This window comes from Callionymus lyra, chromosome 1 (assembly GCF_982586985.1).
Source record: "Callionymus lyra chromosome 1, fCalLyr1.hap1.1, whole genome shotgun sequence".
Taxonomy (NCBI): Eukaryota; Metazoa; Chordata; class Actinopteri; order Syngnathiformes; family Callionymidae; genus Callionymus; species Callionymus lyra.
The window spans coordinates 7,910,586-7,928,443 of record NC_141818.1 but is presented as its reverse complement, the minus strand read 5'-3'; the positions used below and the strand labels follow the sequence as shown (position 1 = coordinate 7,928,443).

The 17,858-nt window shown below is 48.3% G+C and overlaps 5 protein-coding genes across 9 annotated transcripts; 2 read left to right on the top strand and 3 right to left on the bottom strand.

Annotated features, from left to right (window-relative positions):
* Positions 1 to 28: 28 nt before the first annotated feature.
* On the bottom strand, positions 29 to 3,262 carry entr1 (endosome associated trafficking regulator 1). The gene is made up of 9 exons (XM_087791293.1): positions 3,177 to 3,262; positions 3,001 to 3,119; positions 2,869 to 2,921; positions 2,748 to 2,814; positions 2,605 to 2,678; positions 707 to 818; positions 569 to 631; positions 370 to 509; positions 29 to 234 (listed from the first exon to the last, which is right to left on the bottom strand). The coding sequence occupies exons 1-9, from the start codon at positions 3,205 to 3,207 to the stop codon at positions 93 to 95; spliced, it is 801 nt and encodes a 266-aa protein (XP_087647419.1). The 5' UTR covers positions 3,208 to 3,262; the 3' UTR covers positions 29 to 92.
* chek2 (checkpoint kinase 2) lies at positions 3,245 to 6,651 on the top strand. 2 transcript variants are annotated; one of them, XM_087791279.1, is made up of 16 exons: positions 3,271 to 3,351; positions 3,447 to 3,516; positions 3,582 to 3,860; positions 3,922 to 4,046; positions 4,114 to 4,246; positions 4,305 to 4,395; positions 4,458 to 4,554; positions 4,619 to 4,672; positions 4,738 to 4,802; positions 5,428 to 5,524; positions 5,593 to 5,679; positions 5,763 to 5,926; positions 5,991 to 6,103; positions 6,172 to 6,257; positions 6,313 to 6,369; positions 6,477 to 6,651. In XM_087791279.1, exons 3-16 carry the CDS (start codon positions 3,590 to 3,592, stop codon positions 6,588 to 6,590), a joined length of 1,554 nt encoding a protein of 517 aa, XP_087647405.1. In that variant the 5' UTR covers positions 3,271 to 3,351; positions 3,447 to 3,516; positions 3,582 to 3,589; the 3' UTR covers positions 6,591 to 6,651. The 2 variants fall into 2 exon arrangements, with proteins under 2 accessions (XP_087647396.1, XP_087647405.1); XM_087791270.1 differs by lacking the exon at positions 3,447 to 3,516 and having other exon boundaries at positions 3,245 to 3,351.
* Positions 6,633 to 8,484, bottom strand: gstt2 (glutathione S-transferase theta 2). The gene is made up of 5 exons (XM_087791306.1): positions 8,213 to 8,484; positions 7,391 to 7,478; positions 7,157 to 7,307; positions 6,920 to 7,096; positions 6,633 to 6,852 (listed from the first exon to the last, which is right to left on the bottom strand). Exons 1-5 carry the CDS (start codon positions 8,334 to 8,336, stop codon positions 6,706 to 6,708), a joined length of 687 nt encoding a protein of 228 aa, XP_087647432.1. The 5' UTR covers positions 8,337 to 8,484; the 3' UTR covers positions 6,633 to 6,705.
* Positions 8,438 to 9,575, top strand: brd3os (BRD3 opposite strand). Its single transcript, XM_087791318.1, has 2 exons — positions 8,438 to 8,630; positions 8,819 to 9,575. Exon 2 carries the CDS (start codon positions 8,988 to 8,990, stop codon positions 9,276 to 9,278), a length of 291 nt encoding a protein of 96 aa, XP_087647444.1. The 5' UTR covers positions 8,438 to 8,630; positions 8,819 to 8,987; the 3' UTR covers positions 9,279 to 9,575.
* LOC148087801 (bromodomain-containing protein 3-like) lies at positions 9,373 to 16,267 on the bottom strand. Of its 4 annotated transcripts, XM_087791259.1 has the most exons (12): positions 16,167 to 16,267; positions 14,484 to 14,755; positions 14,299 to 14,410; positions 14,088 to 14,225; positions 13,064 to 13,211; positions 12,834 to 12,997; positions 12,368 to 12,763; positions 12,168 to 12,296; positions 11,891 to 12,097; positions 10,858 to 11,078; positions 10,490 to 10,788; positions 9,373 to 10,420 (listed from the first exon to the last, which is right to left on the bottom strand). In XM_087791259.1, exons 2-12 carry the CDS (start codon positions 14,573 to 14,575, stop codon positions 10,305 to 10,307), a joined length of 2,022 nt encoding a protein of 673 aa, XP_087647385.1. In that variant the 5' UTR covers positions 14,576 to 14,755; positions 16,167 to 16,267; the 3' UTR covers positions 9,373 to 10,304. The 4 variants fall into 4 exon arrangements, with proteins under 4 accessions (XP_087647385.1, XP_087647367.1, XP_087647376.1 ...); XM_087791241.1 differs by having other exon boundaries at positions 9,373 to 10,788; XM_087791250.1 differs by having other exon boundaries at positions 9,373 to 10,788; positions 12,368 to 12,760.
* Between the last annotated feature and the right edge of the window lie 1,591 nt (positions 16,268 to 17,858).

Here is a 17,858-nt window from a genome sequence, read left to right as displayed (position 1 = left end):
AAAACTTTATTAAAAGAATAAATCTGTCAATCACAGTAGTGTCATAGTGTGTTTAGGGTGTTTGTGTCCTATCAGGCAGTGTGTGTTTGTTTTCAGGTGGTGTGTGTATGTGTGGGTTCAGGGTGTGTGTCCGTCTTTTCAGGGTGCGGGTGTGTGTTCAACTCCGAGATCCGGTCGATGGACTGCAGCAGTTGTGAGATCAGATTTAACGACTCGGTTTCATCCTGCAGACGCCTGGAACAAAGGTCAAAGGTCGTCAGCATCCAGATCCACGTGGATTAAAAAGCAGTCAAAGTGTCACTTCTGTCCTAGTCCAAGACTTTTTATCATCAACACAACTTTGGATTTGTTGATGAACACGGAGCTCACCTCAGGGAGGAGTGGGCGTGGCTGGCGGTCTTGTTCAGGTACTCGGAGGCCATGTGTGCGTTGTGTCTCATCGACATGACAACATCAGAGTGTGACGACTTCAGTTGATCGTTTTCCGACTGCAGACACTGAACCTGAGTCTGACGACACCGAGGTGTGAGTCTGTGTTGGTGTGAGTCTGTGTTGGTGTGTGTCTCACCTGCAGCTGCTTCACCTCGTTCTTCAGTTTGGCCACATACGTTTCAGATTTTTTCGCTCTTTTCTATAAAAAGGAATTGAGAAAATCCTCATCGGTCAAACGTGTTGAAGGTTCTGTTGCAAGGTCCTGGCGTCTCACCGTCATCAGGTCCAGGTTCTGCTCCACAGACCGAACCACGTCCTCCAGAAGTCCAGCTTCTTTTTCTTCTCGCTGCTGCTGCTCAGTCAGCTGCTGCGACAGCCGTGCTGCCCTGCAAGGCATCATGGGAGAATCTCATTTACAGAGCTTTACATCGCAGCCACTTCATCTGTCTCACTGTCACCGTCTCACTCTGTCACCATCTCACTCTGTCACCATCTCACTCTGTCACCTTCTCATTCTGTCACCGCCTCACTGTGTCACCGCCTCACTGTGTCACCGCCTCACCGTGTCACCGCCTCAGTCTGTCACCGTCTCATTCTGTCACCGTCTCACTCTGTCACCATCTAATTCTGTCACCGTCTCACTCTGTCACTGTTTCTCTGTAACTTTGTCACCGTCTCACTCTGTAACTATGACACCGTCTCATTCTGTCACCGACTCACTCTGTCACCGTCTCATTCTGTCACCGTCTCACTCTGTCACCGTCTAATTCTGTCACCGTCTCACTCTGTCACCGTTTCTCTGTAACTTTGTCACCGTCTCACTCTGTAACTTTGACACCGTCTCATTCTGTCACCGTCTCACTCTGTCAACATATCTTTGTCACTTCCTCATTCTGTCACCTTCTCACTCTGTCACCGTCTCACTCTGTCACGATCTCACTCTGTCAACATATCTTTGTCACTTTCTAACTCTGTCACCATCTCACTTTGTCACCGTTTCTCTGTTACTTTGACACCGTCTCATTCTGTCACCGTCTCATTCTGTCACCTTCTCACTCTGTCACCTTCTCACTCTGTCACCTTCTCATTCTGTTACTGTATCACTCTGTTACCGTCTCACTCTGTCACCGTTTCTCTGTAACTTTGTCACCGTCTCACTCTGTAACTTTGTCACCGTCTCATTCTGTCACCGTCTCACTCTGTCAACATATCTTTGTCACCTTCTCACTCTGTCACCGTCTCAATCTGTCGCCATCTCACTCTGTCAACATATCTTTGTCACTTTCTAACTTTGTCACCGTCTCCCTTTGTCACCGTTTTTCTGTTACTTTGTCACCATCTCACTCTGTAACTTTGACACCGTCTCATTCTGTCACTGTCTCACTCTGTCATCATTTCTCTGTAACTTTGTCACCGTCTCATTCTGTCACCTTCTCACTCTGTCACCGTCTCATTCTGTCACCTTCTCACTCTGTCACCGTTTCTCTGTAACTTTGTCACCGTATCACTTTGTAACTTTGTCACCGTCTCATTCTGTCACCTTCTCACTCTGTCACCGTCTCACTCGGTCACCGTCTCTCTCTGTAACTTTGTCACCATCTCACTCTGTAACTTTTTCACCGTCTCATTCTGTCACCGTCTCACTCTGTCAACATATCTTTGTCACTGTCTCATTCTGTCACCTTCTCACTCTGTCACCGCCTCACTCTGTCAACATCTTTGTCACTTTCTCACTCTGTCACCGTCTCACTCTGTCACATTTCTCTGTAACTCTGTCACCGTCTCACTCTGTCACCGTTTCTCTGTAACTTTGCCACCGTCTCACTCTGTAACTTTGTCACCGTCTCATTCTGTCAACATATCTTTGTCACTTTCTCACTCTGTCACGTCTCACTCTGTCACCGTTTCTCTGTAACTTTGCCACCGTCTCATTCTGTCAACATATCTTTGTCACTTTCTCACTCTGTCACGTTTCTCTGTAACTTTGTCACCGTCTCACTCTGTAACTTTGTCACCGTCTCATTCTGTCAACATATCTTTGTCACTTTCTCACTCTGTCACCGTCTCTCTGTAACTTTGTCACCGTCTCACTCTGTCACCTTCTCACTCCTTCCTTGTCTCACTCTGTCACTGCTCTAAAGAGAAGGTGATTGAGTGAAGAGTGTGTCTCACCTTTGTTCTTGCTCATGTAACTTCCTCTGTAGATCTGCGACCATGTCTTTCAAAATCCTGTTTTCCTGCTGCACCTACACACACACACACATGAACAGGTGTGTCTGGACCAGAGGGTGTATGTGTGTGTGCTTGGGGGTCACCTGTGTGAACTGGTGCTGCCCACATGACGCGAGTGGTTCTAGTTCTTCTTCCACTGGCTCAGAGAAACTGAAGAAACGTGATTGACAGACGATGACAAGTCCACGAGACCATGTCACTCACCTGCTCGTCTCCCGTTGGAAGTGCGGGGTGTCGAAGCCCCGCCCACTCGACGCCTGATTGGACAGAACATGTTGTTATCGCCGTGAGAAATAGCTATTACTGATGACGTCATAGACGAGGTGTTCCACGCGCCTGATCCTCCAGGGAGAAGACCCGGGATCCTTCCTGATCTGGGTCCTCGTCCGGATCAAGTTCTTTCACGCGCAGGAACTCTTTGAACGAAAACGGGTTGAGGTCCACCTCGTCCTCATCTGAGACAGAACCAGAACCGTCAGTGTGGTGTCGGATCGACGGACGGACTCACTCACCGTCGGCGATGATCAGAGTTTTCCTGGACATGTTAGCATCACAGCGAGCTAACCCGGAAGCTAAGTGAGCAGGTCACATGACCCACTCTGTCAACTCTGCTTGGCCGAAAGTGGCACGTGACGAGGAGGACGACAGATGAGCGCGCGCTCCGAAGATCCTCGTGTTCGCGTCCAGGTGAGCTCAAGTCCGTCTCGTTAACATCCGGTCCAGAGAACAGTCAATGAGACTCGTTCAGAACTTTTATCATGAAAGCGATCTGTCCATCGAAGGTCCTCGCCCCAGGGGTCTGGTTCCGAGTGGACACCTGCGAGTTATGGCGCAACTTTGTTTGACGTCACTGTACGTGAAAAAGTATTCAACTGTTTTTTTTTTGTTGAAGCTCTGAATGAAGCTCTTGTGTTCAGCCGTCAAGATGTCTGACGGGAGTCCGCCCAAGTCTCCGGCCCGGTCCACCCAGTCCCCGACCCAGTCCCCGACCATGTCCACCCAGTCTCCTTCTCAGGTCAAGTCTCACTCCCAGACCGGGTCCAGTTCGTCCAGCGCCCCGACCTCCAGCAGCCAGTCCTCCGGGACCGTGAGCAGCGTGGACACCATCCCCGTCACGCTGCCGTCCGTCCCGGAGGAGCCGGAACCCCAACCGTGGGGTCGACTGCTGCCCATGGCCCGAGGGTTCCGGGCTCTCGGTGAGTCCACCGATGTCCCCGGGAGGGTGTCCAGGTGATTTGACTGACGGTTCTCCTGCAGACTGCCTGGACGAAGAGTATCTGTTTGGACGAGACACCAAGTGTCACTACGTCCTGGGTGACTCGGGGGACCAGGGGTCCAAACGGTTCTTGACCTACAGCAAGAAGCACTTCAGGATCTACAAAGTAAACGCGTCCGTCTCGCCATCGCCTCCTCCTGTCTTTCCGTGTGTCTCACTGAGCGTGTCGCCAGGATGACGGGGAGGTCTTCGTGCAGGACCTGAGCAACAACGGGACGTTCGTGGACGGAGTGAAGGTCGGGAAGAACAAGAAGCTGCCGTTGGTCAACAATGCAGTTCTGGCTCTGTCCGAAGTCAAGAACCGCGGTGAGGTCACGTGACCCCGTGTGTTGTCCGGTCCCTTGACGTGCGTCTGTTCGTTCAGTGTTCGTCTTCATCCACCTGTCGGAGAACGACCAGTCCAGCCTCCCAGCAGACTTGCAGGACAAGTACCTGCTGACTCGACGCATCGGAACGTGAGTGCGACGTCATGTTGTGATGTCACTTTCCTTTGGACTGTGTGCATGTGTGTGTGTAGGGGTGTGTGTGGAGAAGTCAAACTGGCCTTCGAGAGGTCCACGTGTAAGAAGTTTGCTGTGAAAATCATTGAGAAGAAAAACTTCAAGTCTGAGGGGGTGAGTATCACCTGAACCGTGTCTCAGTCTCTGGCCTCACTGACGACATGGGACTTGTGTCTAGACAGCGACGCGTAATGCTGAGACGGAGCTTGAGATCCTGCAGAGGGTCGACCATGTGAGTCCTGACACAAACCAGAACCTGGTCCTGGTGGAGCTGCTGACTTGTCCTGTGTCCTGCAGCCATGTCTCATTAAGACTGAAGACTTCTACCAGACGGACGACTGCTACTTCATCGTTCTAGAGCTGTGAGTCACCTCTGACCTGGTGTCTTGACCTCTGACCTGGTGTCTTGAACCGGTCTTGAGTCCTGTCTTGGTGTCATGACATTTGACCTGGTGTCTTGACGTCTGTCTTGACCCCTAAACTGGTGTTTTGACTCCTATCTTGACCCCTAACCTGGTGTCTTGACATCTGTATTGAACTCTATCCTGGTGTCTTGACCTCTAACCTTGTGTCTTATCTTTTTGCCTTTTTATCTTTTACCATCTTGACTATTGATCACTGTCTTTCCTCTTAACCTCTGACCTGTGTTTTTTTTTTTTTTTTCTGTTGACCTCTGACCTGGTGTCTTTACGTCTGTCTTAATTTCTTGTTCCCTGTCTTGGTATCTTGACCTCTAACATGGTGTTTTTACATCTGTCTTGACCTCTGAGCTGGTGTCTTGACTCCTGTCTTGGTTTCTTGACCTCTGTCTTGGTGTCTTTACATCTGTCTTGACCTCTATCCTGGTGTCTTATCTTTTGTTATCTTGACTATTGATCACTGACCTGTGTGTATTTCCTCTTGACCTGTGACCTTTTTTATTTTATTTTATTCCGTTGACCTCTGACCTGGTGTCTAATGACCTTGGGGAATCTTGTCTCTTGGCAGGATGGAAGGTGGTGAACTCTTCCAGAGGGTCAAGTCGCAACAGCTGCAGGAGCCAATCGCAAAACTTTTCTTTTACCAGATGCTGCGAGCGGTTGAGGTACTTTACACATTTGCACACACACACGCACACAATCGCACAAACATTCACCACGTTTGTGTGTCCAGTACCTTCACAGTCAAGGGATAATCCACAGAGACTTGAAGCCAGAAAACATCCTTCTGTCCTCAAATGACGATGTCTGTCTTATCAAGGTACATGAACTCATCTGTATTTTTGTGTCTATGTATGTGTATGATTATGCATCTGTGTGTGTGTGACTGTATGTGTGTGTTAGCTCACAGACTTCAACCAGTCCAGGATCTTGGACTCGTCGGCCCTCATGAGGACTTTGTGCGGAACTCCCTCCTACCTGGCCCCGGAAGTCTTCACTCACGCCACGACGACGGGCTACAGCGGCGCAGTGGACTGCTGGAGTCTGGGCGTGGTGCTGTTTGTGTGGTGCGTGGCGCCCCCTGCTGGTCCCATGACTCATGACACATTTATCTTCTCTTGTCTGCCTCAGTCTGGGGGGTTACCCGCCTTTCCATGAAAACTTCGGGGAATGTGTGACGGACCAGATCGTGCAAGGCCAGTTCACCATGATCCCGTCCAAGTGGAGACACGTGTCCAAGCAAGGTGCTGACCTTTGACCCCCCCTCAGAACCGTGCCCAGACGCTGACGGCTATGTGTGTGTTGGTTGCAGCGAAGGACGTGGTCAGGAAGCTGCTAGTGGTCGACCCTGACAAAAGGATGACCATCACAGACGCTCTGCAGCACCCGTGGTTGCAGGTGAGAGTCTTACATTGATGATGATCTCAAGGTTACTGAAGGTTCATGTTTGCAGGACCAACAGATGATTGACCAGGCGCATAAGCTGATGTACCAGGAGGAAGCCGCCATGGTGATGACACACACACACACACACACACACACACACACACACACACACACACACACACACACACACACACACAACTTTACAATTTGATTAATGTATTCCCCCTGCAGGACGTAGAGGAAACTGCAGTTTTAAGAAAACGGAAACGAAACCATGACGACGACGAGAGTGAGCGTCCAGCCAAACAAGCCCCTCCCCCTCACATGTTGACTGGCTCTACATGATTTTATACTATTGTGTTTGTGTTCAATAAAAAACAAATTCACTCAAATGATATAAATTTTACTTTATGGCTCATCAGCTTCATCACATCTTTACTCATAACAGGTCATCATAGTGTCACAGTCGTGCACGGCGCCGGTCCCTGACGGCGTACAGAACCGAGTGCGCGCTGTCAAACGCATCGCCGGTGGCCGACATGACCCGGGTCTTCCAGCTCTGCAGCAGGGGGCGCTGCAGCAGGACGTCACGGCCGCCTCCTAGAGGCTGGGGGAAAAAAAAAAAATCAAAGGTGATGCTGCAGCAGGCCCAGACATGACCTTTGACCTCTCACCTGCATGAGCTCACACAAGGCCAGCAGGTCAGCCACCGAGACGTCGTCGCCGCAAAGGAAAGGCTGGCGACGCAGAAAGATGCGTTCAATGTTGTCCAGCGTTTCCTCGAGCTGAGCCAGAGCCGAGTCCAGTCGACCGCGGTCCACCTGAGCGCCCCCTTTACCCGGCAGCAGCACCTGAAGAAGAAGAGATGGCATCATGGCACGTGTCAAGAAGGGACGGCAGCCTGGACCGACCTCTAGGATGAATACTTTGGCGGCGTGCGGGCGTGTATTGGTGTGATGCCACGCCGTGTACTCGTCCACGCGTGCACGTCGCTCCGGGTGTCGCGGGTACCAGTGTTCCGGAACGTTGAAGGTGGACACCAGGTACTTCAAGATGGCGTCACTGCAACAGAACAATGTTCTTTACAGGCGCCTCAAGGAGTCACACAAGAGTGAGCAGCTACAAGACATGAAGTTGTGAGTCACCTCTCGGTCAGCACGAAGTTGCCGTCCACCAGAACCGGGACCTTCATCAGTGGGTTCAGTTTGGTGAATTCTGGACTTCGGTTTTCTCCTGCAAATATTAACCAGCTTAGCTGCTGTGAGTCCGACTGTATCTCGGTTATGTTGCTTCAGACACTACAACGTTTACGTTTAATATTGATTTCTGTATCGACTGAAGAATGTCTCACATTGATTTAAAAAAAACAAAAAAACATTTTATTTCCTTAAAAACATGAAACTAATAAACAACCCTTACTATTGTAATATTACTCATAATAGTCTCATGATTACAGTGTAAAACATGACGATTTTAATTCGTAGTTTTATCACTTTTATGAAAACGCTTAAACGTAAAAAAAACACCTTCAGTCCAAAACTTGTTTTCCCCAAGTAAAAGTTGAGCATTTTCTCAGAGTTTGTGGATATTTGTCAATGATTACACTTTTTATTTACCTAAGAAAAAACGGTTCTTATTAATAATAAAACTTTCCAGAGTAAACATTGCGAAACTCACTCGGGACCAGAGACCTGCTGATTTAGTTTGTAGATGTCAAGCATTGATGGTTAGATGTATCGATAGTATTGATGTTGGTAGAATATTTGAATCAATGTGTGCTTTTTGACTTCAACAACACAACAAAATACTTCAGTCGATTCCAGAAATAAAGATCCAAGCAGCCATGAAAACCCATGAAACATGTGGATATGAGCGTCCAGTAACAGTTACTTCTCTAGTATTTATTTTTTACCGTAATGACTGGAATGCACATTAGGGTCAGAATCCGTGGGTTCACCTGCCCTCACCTTTCCGCAGCGCCACATTCCGGACTCGATGTGGGATGTTGGTCCTGTCCATCAGGATCTTCACGGCCCGGCACGGCTGCGACAGCAGGTCCAGGTAAACGTCCACGACTCTACCCATTGCCATGGTGGATATTTTTGGTTCTGGACACTTGACGAACTTTGTACTCGTTACTTAAAAACAATCAGCAAGCCCCCCGACGTCACATCCGGGCACTCTTCGTAGTGTTGTTGTTATTGGCGTCAGCGGCCCCCGGAACCCCTTTTTCTTGTCTCGGTTTCCACACGAGCTACGCGTCGACGGACCGGAGAGCCGCGAAGGCTTCGAGGACAGTCCAGAATTGACGTACGATTTACGTCATCACTCGCAAGAGCAACTACTTCGAACGTCTCGACAGCGGGAGTTTTTGCACCTGCGCAGGTGAGCTGTTCGTTCACGTGACGTTTTCAGCAGGAATTTTCGTCTCACCTGAGAGTCCAACGCCGTGTTCGACGTAAAAACGACGACAAATGATTTTTCAATTTACGTCATTTGAACTTTACACAATGTTACATTCCACGTGACTCAACAAATAAACGCACCATAACATCAAACATATTCTCCTGCAGGTCACTGTGGACCGTCGGCCAACATGTTCCTCCTGAAGTGGACTTGACCTTTGACCTGAGCGTTAAAGGGTCGATCTATAACGCTCAGGTTCTAGGACCTGTGACATCATGTGTCTCCAGAACTGCTCCAGGTCATCTGGGCCTCCCCTGGATCCTCTTCAGTAACAGCATGTCAGACTCCAGGGAACCATGGCAGAACCTCCCACCCGGTGACGCTGCCGCCGCCCGGCCCCCGCTGGCTGCCAAGGCCCTCTCGGAGCAGTACGGCAGACTCCGGTACCGGGACACGTCTCTGCTCATCTGGCACCAGCAGCAGCAACAAGCCACGCCACCCCCTACTTACCTGAACCGCAGTCAGTCCAGCTGGTACGGTAGCTACGGCAACCAGGCGGTTCTGGTCCGGGACCGCAGTACGCTGGAGGGTTCCGAGAGCCGGTCCAAGATCTGCACGCTTATGTGAGGAGTTTGTTCTTGGAATGAATAAATGTTATCGTTTGATAAACCGGAGTCCAGGGTGTCACTGGAGGTGCAGGTCCGGCAATGAGAGTCCAGTCGTCACTCGACGTGTTTATTTATGAAAAACAAAGTAACTGAGAAAATAAGGATTGATATCAGTAATTACATCAATAATCACGTGGTCTAATGTCGGACAGCTACGGTACAACTAGGTGGCGCTCACACATACGTACGGCCGGAGTGCATGCAGATACACAAAATTACTTTACTTTTTCGTATTAAAATACAAAAATCAACAGTCCATCACAGGCCCGTCCACAGACACACGGTTACCATGGCAACTTCACTCCCTGTGCAACAACAGCTGACCGTCACTGAGGCCGTCTCTGATTGGGCACCATAAGAAGCCCCGCCCCTCTCACAAAAAAACCAAGGTGACTCCCATCACGGACAGCCAACACCCCAACCCTGTGATTTTCCTCCACCAATCGGGAGGGGCGTCGGCCTTGAGGGCGGGGCTGCGATGGGGAGCGGGTGAGGGAAACGTAGTGTTAAGAGCACAAGTTTGAACGGGCCGACTTCCCAGGACCCACCCGACCGGACCAGAAAGAAAAGGGAAAATAAAAAAATAAAATAAAATGATATTCAGTCAGTGACCTTTGACCTGAGAACCAGCCAACACAGGACTTGGCTCTGGTCCAACGCACCCAGCTACTGAGGGAGAGCTGTTGGCATGGCGACCATCAATCAGACCTCCATTGCCTCCTGCTGGTCACAAACTTAAAAAAAAAGTTTTAACCTTTAAAAACAACTTAAAAACATCCTGTCCAGACCCGACTAGTCGACACACCCAGGAGGATGAGGTCCAGCGTCGCTGTGGTCCTCTCCCACGGTGCTCCGGGAATGTGGTCACGGTCAGCTGATCCAGGGGTCAGAGGTCACGTCCCCGAAACAAACTAGAAGCTAAAAACGTTTATTTACATCCAGTCAGAGTGTGTGTGTGTCCGTTCTTCCACATGTCAGCGAGAGTTCAGTCTGTGTCGGAGGATGAGGACGTTCCCGTGGATGAGCTGTCGTCGGACGAAGAGGACGAGCTGCCACTCAGACGACTGGCTCCACCCCCTGAAGCTCCTCCCGCTGCCTTTTCTGGAAAACAAGAGGAGGACGTGAGACGAGTTGGACACGTCTGTGACGTGCACCGGAGACCACACTTACGCAGCAGCTTCCTCTGCTTCTTCTGCAGGCAGGACTTGACGTAGCGCTCCAGCTCTCTGAGGGTGGAAGGCTTCAGCGTCTCGAAGTCGATCTCAATCTCGTCTGGGTTGGAGTCTCTGAGGGACGGCTCTCTAGACTGGATGATGTGGACAACTCGGCCCAGTTTTTCTCCGGGTAGCCTGTTAATGTCCAGACTGAGCTGTCTCTTCTCGTCGTAGGACATGGGCAGGGAGGACTCCTCGCCGTCGTCGCCGTTGGCTGAAGCCCCTCCTGATGTCTTGCCTCCTTTCTTGGTTTGTCTGCAGACGGCGCTCGATTGAGTTGGTCTGATCACATCAACGTCTCGTGGGTGGCGGCGTCGTACGTACCTGGGGGCGGGGACGGTGCTGTTGGCCTTTCTGACCGGCGCCTTCTTCTGGTTGGCCGGCTTGGGCGGCTGAGCGGCCGCCTTCCTCTTCTTCTCCTCTTCGGTCTTTGTCTTGTTGCCCTTCTCCTTCTTCTTGTCCTTGTCTTTCTTCTCCTTCTTCTTCTTGGGTTTATTGACGGGAGCCTGCGAGAGGACGGCCAGCTGCTCGTGCACCGCCTTCAACTGGTGGAGCAACGACACGTCAATAACACGCTCAAAGTTGCCCCTTCACTCCCCCCCCCCCCCTGTAAATCAAGGTCCGGCAGCTTGTCGGATCAGGACCGATGACATGTGTTCACAGACCGGGTCGGCAATGGTGGTCAGACCGCGGGTCCTGGCCGGGTTCAGATCTACTAAAAGCGTCTTCGCCGTATCCTTGACAGATCGTTGATGAGTGACCGCATCAAAAACATATAGTTTATCAGCTTCTTTAGTAAAGTCACTGTGTAACAACACATATATATATATATAAACAACGTGACGATGATTCAGTGTCGATCCGTTTCTAAGATGCCAGTGACACAATCTTTCCAGGAGAACCGAACGCTTTAAACGTACGATCATGTGAATCTCATTAGAGACTTTCTGCACCAGAACTCGAACAGCACAAATGTGTGTATTAACATCTAATGTTTGTGTTTTGCACTCAAAACATTCAACTTTAAATTAAAGTTTTGTTAAAGTAAAGTAAAGTAAATCAAACTATTTACTCATTTGTGACGACTATAGTCGCCACCTAACAAGATGTAAGTGACCTCCAACGGTCTTGATACGCTGATGATACGCTATCGATATCCTCACTCCAGTCGACATGTTCGTCTGGTCAACAAGTTCAGGTGCGGCAAACTTATGAAGGATTAATTGTCTAAACGTCACCACACACACACTAGCACGACCCGGTTGTGTCTCGGCTGATCCGGAGTTACAGTTTGTTTAAGGGTAAAAAAATCAACATTCAATCATCAGGAAAATCAAGAAGAAAACTGGGTGTTGACCTGTGATTGGTCGGCAGCACCAACCTGCTCCTGTAGCTCGGCCAATCGCGTGGCTCGCTCCTCCTCCGAGTCAGACGACTCATCGGAGGAGGAGTTGTTGCTGCTGTCGGAGGAGGCGGTGCTTTTACTGACCACAGGCGTCGTGGATGGAACAGAAGCCTCCAGACCTTCGTCCGGGATTTTAGCAAAACGCATCTCGAAAACGTCCTGCGGAGGGAAGCAACCAATCAGAAGGTCCCACACTCCGCTGACCCGTATGTACTGGTGGTTCTCGTACCTGTAGTTTGCGGGCCATGGCTACCACCTCGTGGTCAGGGGGGTTGTACTTGTAGCAGTTGGAGAACATTAACCGGACATCGGTGGCGAAGCTCTGTGGATCCCCGTACTCGCCCTTGTCCATCTTTTTCTGTGGGAGAAAAGAAGTTTCAGTGAATGCCGCCTGAGATCTCATGGTGGAGAAGAGTGAACTAGAATTACCCGGACGGTACTCAAGTCCATGGGATGCTTGATGATGTCGTGGTAGTCGTGCAGCTCCAGCGCAGCCGCATCCACAGGCTTGTAGAAGGGCCAGGCGTAAGCGGCGTGCTTCTTCGACAGCATCTCTTTCAAGATGGCGTCGCAGTGCTTCATCTGTTCGCCCAGCTTCCCGCTCTTCCTGCCGGCTCCGCCGAGTGCTGCCCCCGCCGCCTCGCTCACGGCCGGCTCCTCTACGGTCTCTCTCCGGGCCTTGGCGGGCCGGGCGGCGGCTTCGCGGCGAGACGAGCCCAGTTTGGCGGGTTTGTTGTCCTGAGCCGTCGGCGAGTCGGCTCGCCCCGCCGAGATGGCGGAAGTGGTCGGCGTGGTGGTGTCAGCTTTCCTCTTCACCCCCTTCTTCTGTTGACAGACGCCAGGTGGGTCAGAGGCAGAAAAAGAGATTGTGAAGGCGTTGTTAAGACAGCGTTACCTTGACGACGGGCTGTGCGGAGGGCATCATGGTGGCAGGTGGCTGTGGGGCGGCAACAGGAGGCGTGACCTGCACGGGCGCCGGTGTCGGTGACAGCACAGGTGTCTGTGAGGGGGACGAGTAGGAAGCAGGGGGGGAGTCCGACGACTCTGCCTGCTGACTCACTAAAGGAACAAAACACAAACGTGAAAATACTTTGCAAAAGGACTCCGGCGCATGTGCGCACGTACCTGTGGTGGCCGCCGCAGGTTGTTTGCTCTTGTTTTTGCCTTTGGGAACAGGAGGCAGCAGAGCTACTTCCTCCTGGGGCATCTGAGCCACTTTCTGCAGGAAGATCTTCTCCAGCGCCTGAGCCATGAGGACGATGTCGTCTGTGGGCTGCACAAATACATCAGAAAGAGTCTTCAGAACCGTGACGCCACCGCAACAGAACCATGAAAGGCCGATTTGCAACGGTGAGACCCATGGAGCCTCTTTTCGCCCTCCAGAACATCAGACTAGTTCTTGTTTTAACCTATAGCATGTTTTTGTTATAGTTCTCTTTTTTTACATTTTCAGACCATTTAAAAAGTTTTTGGTTCTTGGAAGAAAAATATGTGTCTTGTCCGTAAATATGTGACATTTCCATACATTCTTTTGTACATGTACAAATGTTTTTGTTAACGGGGGTTATAAAAATGTATCAACACAATCATCTAAATGTCAAATTTTTTACTTTTCTGGACCAACATTGTGTCATAACTTTTGAAAATGAAAAATGAAAAATACACTTTTGTAAGTGTATTTTTCATCTGAATCCACTTGTTGCATCAACAACTAATTTTCATAAATAAATGTTTTCTCTTCACTTCCACTCCTATTTCAATTTGGAAACATCGGAAGAACTGCACAAAAAATGTTTTTTGGAAAGTTCTGGCTTCACACTAAATGTTAATTATGTTTAAATCCCTTTTTCCTTCATAAAAACAGACTATAAATAAGGATAACTTAAAACATACTGTGGTTTTTGATTTGTGCGTAGTAGTGGTGTCACAAGACAGGTCTGTGTTGTCAAGACTGGGCAGTTTTTTCCAATTGTAACGTTCAACATGAACATTTGACAGGGAGTGAAGTGGTTGATCTACTTTAAAAAAAATGATGTTCCCCAAAATAAACATCCTGAATGTCCCATTAGACAAGTTTTTAAATAGATTCATGGTTCAGTCCTGCATTAACTAGTTTTAGACATGAAGACAACATGAATAGTGTCAGCACCTTGTTGTAGATGTAACAGTTGGTGAACATGGTGTTGAAGTCCTGCATGGCTTCACTGGCGCTCCAGTAGTAGTTGTTCTCCAGACGCTTCTTGATGGTTCCCATGTCCATTGGGTTCTTGATCACTTTGTGGTAGTCCTATGGACCAAACAGAATCCATGTTAGCCCGGGAGCATTGGCGGGAGACCTCGGGTCAGGGAGGGGGACTCACTGCCAGACACAACTTGATGGCGTCCACCGGCTGGTAGAAGGGCCAGGCGAACTGATGCTTCCATAGCGTCTTCACCACGACATTCTGCATGTACTGGAGCTGGTTTGTTTTCCTGAGGGGCCCAACCACAGCTGTAGTACACACGAGCGGCTCATCTCAAACACATATCACAGGAAGTGACTTACCTGCCGGGCTTAGTGGGATTGGTGACCTCAGGGGGGACTGGGTTGGTCACGGTAGGGGGGCTGGGTGGAGCAGCCTCGGGGAGGTCCGACATGGTGGACGTTGACGACGACGCGATGCACCGTGATTTGCTATCCCGGCCTTCGAGTGAAAAAAAAAAAACCCTCCGATGTGAGGGCGTGTGTGTCCGGTGATGCACACAAGCTTGTGTGGGTTCACTTTCTCTTTGGATGGTTTTTCTTTGCCTGGACGACACACGGTCCCATTGCACGACCTGGCAGAGAGAGAGAGCGGTGTTAGCCAGGGCACCAAAACAAAGAAACACCACCATAAGACTAGATGTAAAACTGCACAGCCAACAGGTGTGGATTAATGCCTCGGTTTGAACCTTTAGAGAAACTGAGAAACTAAACTTGCGTTTCCCCCGACTTTGCAGTCCTATCAGCCACTACGACGAAAACAATCACATTGATGCTTCTCACAAAATTGCATTTTAATCGCTTCAATATATACTTTCATTACTTTGAATGACATCCATGCATACCAAGAAGTTCAATTACGATTGACTCTCGAGTCACTAATAGATTATTTTAATCAGTGGCAAGAACAACGTCGCTCCAGCTAGGTTTCATCTGGAACCACAGATTAACTAAACAGTTGACAGAGTTATAGAAGTTTCCGAAAATTCCTAACTTTCCATGTCCTACAGCAAGTGACCGTTGCTGAACACGCAGGAGAAGAGAACCACACAAACCAGCTGGTTAGGTACTTGTTGTTTTTCTTCAAAACAATGTGTTGCAAAACTTTTGCCCAAAGTTCTGGGGTCCGTGTCGATTTTAAAAGTCCAAAAAAAAAAATCATCAACACAGAGCGAGCCAAAACAATATGCTGACCGTGTCTTTATTGGGACTCCATTAGGAACCAATGTTTCACGTTTATCTTAGAAAAAAGTGTTTATTCAGATGTTCTCCCGCACCTCGATTGTAACCTGACACCACGTACAACAAAAAGTCGTTCTGACACAAATCACAGCCTAAAGAAGATACTAAGTTTTAAAGACAAGGGATCGACATCGATGTCCACACGGGCCAGCCCGGAGTAAGAACCCGACTCCGGGTCCTGACTAACTTCAACTCTCCCAGCACCGTCACAGCAAACCCGGAGCGACGCTTCCATGTACTTTGCGTAACATCCAATGTCGGAAGGAAACCATTACACGACTCCCGGAGTGTTTGAGTTCACGGGGAACATGCTCGAGACATTTGCGGGTGGATTGTTTGGTAGCCCGTCCTGGCGGACTACGGTACCAGCCTCCATCTCTCTGGTTGTGAAAAGATGGCGGGCAAGACAAACGCTAAGCTAACGGGGGCTAAGCTACCTAGCCGCGTTTGAAAACAAAATTGAAGTTGGATCGCGGGGACGAGCGGAACCAGAACAATCGGTTACAACAGTCGAGAGTTTCCCGGACGGAGAGTTCGTCGATACTTGACTTTTTCTACGTTCATGCGAATATTCGCGTCGATGTCAGATGCTAACGAGTCGTTAGCTTTATAGCTATTAGCAAATTTACTGAGCTTTGTCTGGGGGCGCCGAGCGGCTACGACTCCGACTCGCAGCCCGTTTCTACTCCGGCCGGTAATTCTGCACCGATCCCCCACATTAGCACAAGTAGAAGAGCGGTTTACTTGGGTTTATGTCCTCGGTGTCCCGCGGTGCTCCGCTTTTCGCTGCAGCTTCTATTTTAGCAGCATAATAGACGAGCTACCAGCTGTCCGTCTGCGCATGCGCATGGAAAGGCAACGTCATAAATGTTGTTGTGATTTTATTGGCAGGCGCAGTCAAGGCCTAGTTCCGGACTGTGTCGGGGTCAAGGATTGGTGGTGGCGGACTCAGCTTCGCTGTGATTGGCTGAGCGTTGAGCAGCGCTGTCGTGATTGGTGGGGTTAGGGAGCGCACACCAACTTGAACCTGCGGTGTAAGGAGAGCTCTTCATCATCTTCTCCTGTATCTTCATCCCCAGGGATTTATTTTAAGATAAAATTGAATAAAATATTTTTTATGAATACAATGTATGGACTTACATTGTATCCAGTAAACCAACTGATCAAGAAATAAATGTAGTTAGTTCCGTGGCACTCGGGTGAGCGAGTACAATTTTTTTTTTGTTCTTTTATTTATTATTATACAATTCAGTAGTCTTTTTTACTTAATTATTGTTATTATTATAAATTATATTTCTTCTTTTTAAGGTAAGGTAAGGTAAGGTAGAACTTGATTGATCCCTCAGGAGGTCTCCTTCGGGAAATTGTTTTTTTCCAATAGCCACAGCAAATACAGCAATTTTTCATAAATTAATAAATAAACATAAAATAAGAACAGAACAAAGAGAAAGAACAATATGATACAATCTAAGTCTAAAGATAAAGATAAAGAACATAGATCAAAGAAAAATAACAAAGACAAAGGATACAAAGACTAACATAGAACAGAACATCCAGATACTTTTACTCCAATCCTGCCCCCGAACTTAGAATTGTACAATTGAATAAGGTAAGGGAAGGTAAAACGTTATTGATCCCTCAGGAGGTCTCCTTCGGGAAATTGTTTTTTTTCCAATAGCCAATACATACAGCAATTTTTAATTAAAAAAAAAAATACATCAAAATAAAATAAGAACAAGAACATGAAGAGAAAGAACAAGATGACACAATCTAAGTCTAAAGATAAAGAACATAGATCAAAGAAAAACAACAAAGACAAAGGATACAAAGACTAACATAGAACAGAACACCCAGATACTTTCACTCCACTCCTGCCCCCGAACTCAGAATTGTACACTTTAATAGCCCGAGGAATGAATGAGTCCTTGAGTCTATTTGTTTTGCACCTGGGAAGGATGGAGCATTCATGCACTCATTCTGCTTCTCTGCTTACTGATGACAGTGCTGAGAGGATGACTGTCCAGTGATATCCTCTCTTGTCACCAGTGAGTCCAGCTTCATTCCAACCACAGAGCCAGCCTGTCTGATCAACCTGTCCAACCTGTTGACACTCCTCTTGGACACATTCCCACCCCAACACACCACGGATGTGATTTTATTATTTTTTCATCAATTATTGTTATTAAACATTTTATATATGTATATATTTTTTTTTAATTGATTATTTTAAATACATTTTTAAATATTAGTACTGTATGTTCTATCTAAAGTGTATCTATTATATATAACTATATAACATTTTTGTTTTATATTCGTTTAATGGAATGTCTTATTTTATTTTGTTCATCTCATTTATATTTATTTCATGCTCTACTGTCATCAATCTGCCCTTAAATGTTCCCAATCAGGATCAGACTTCATTTCCATTAATCTAAG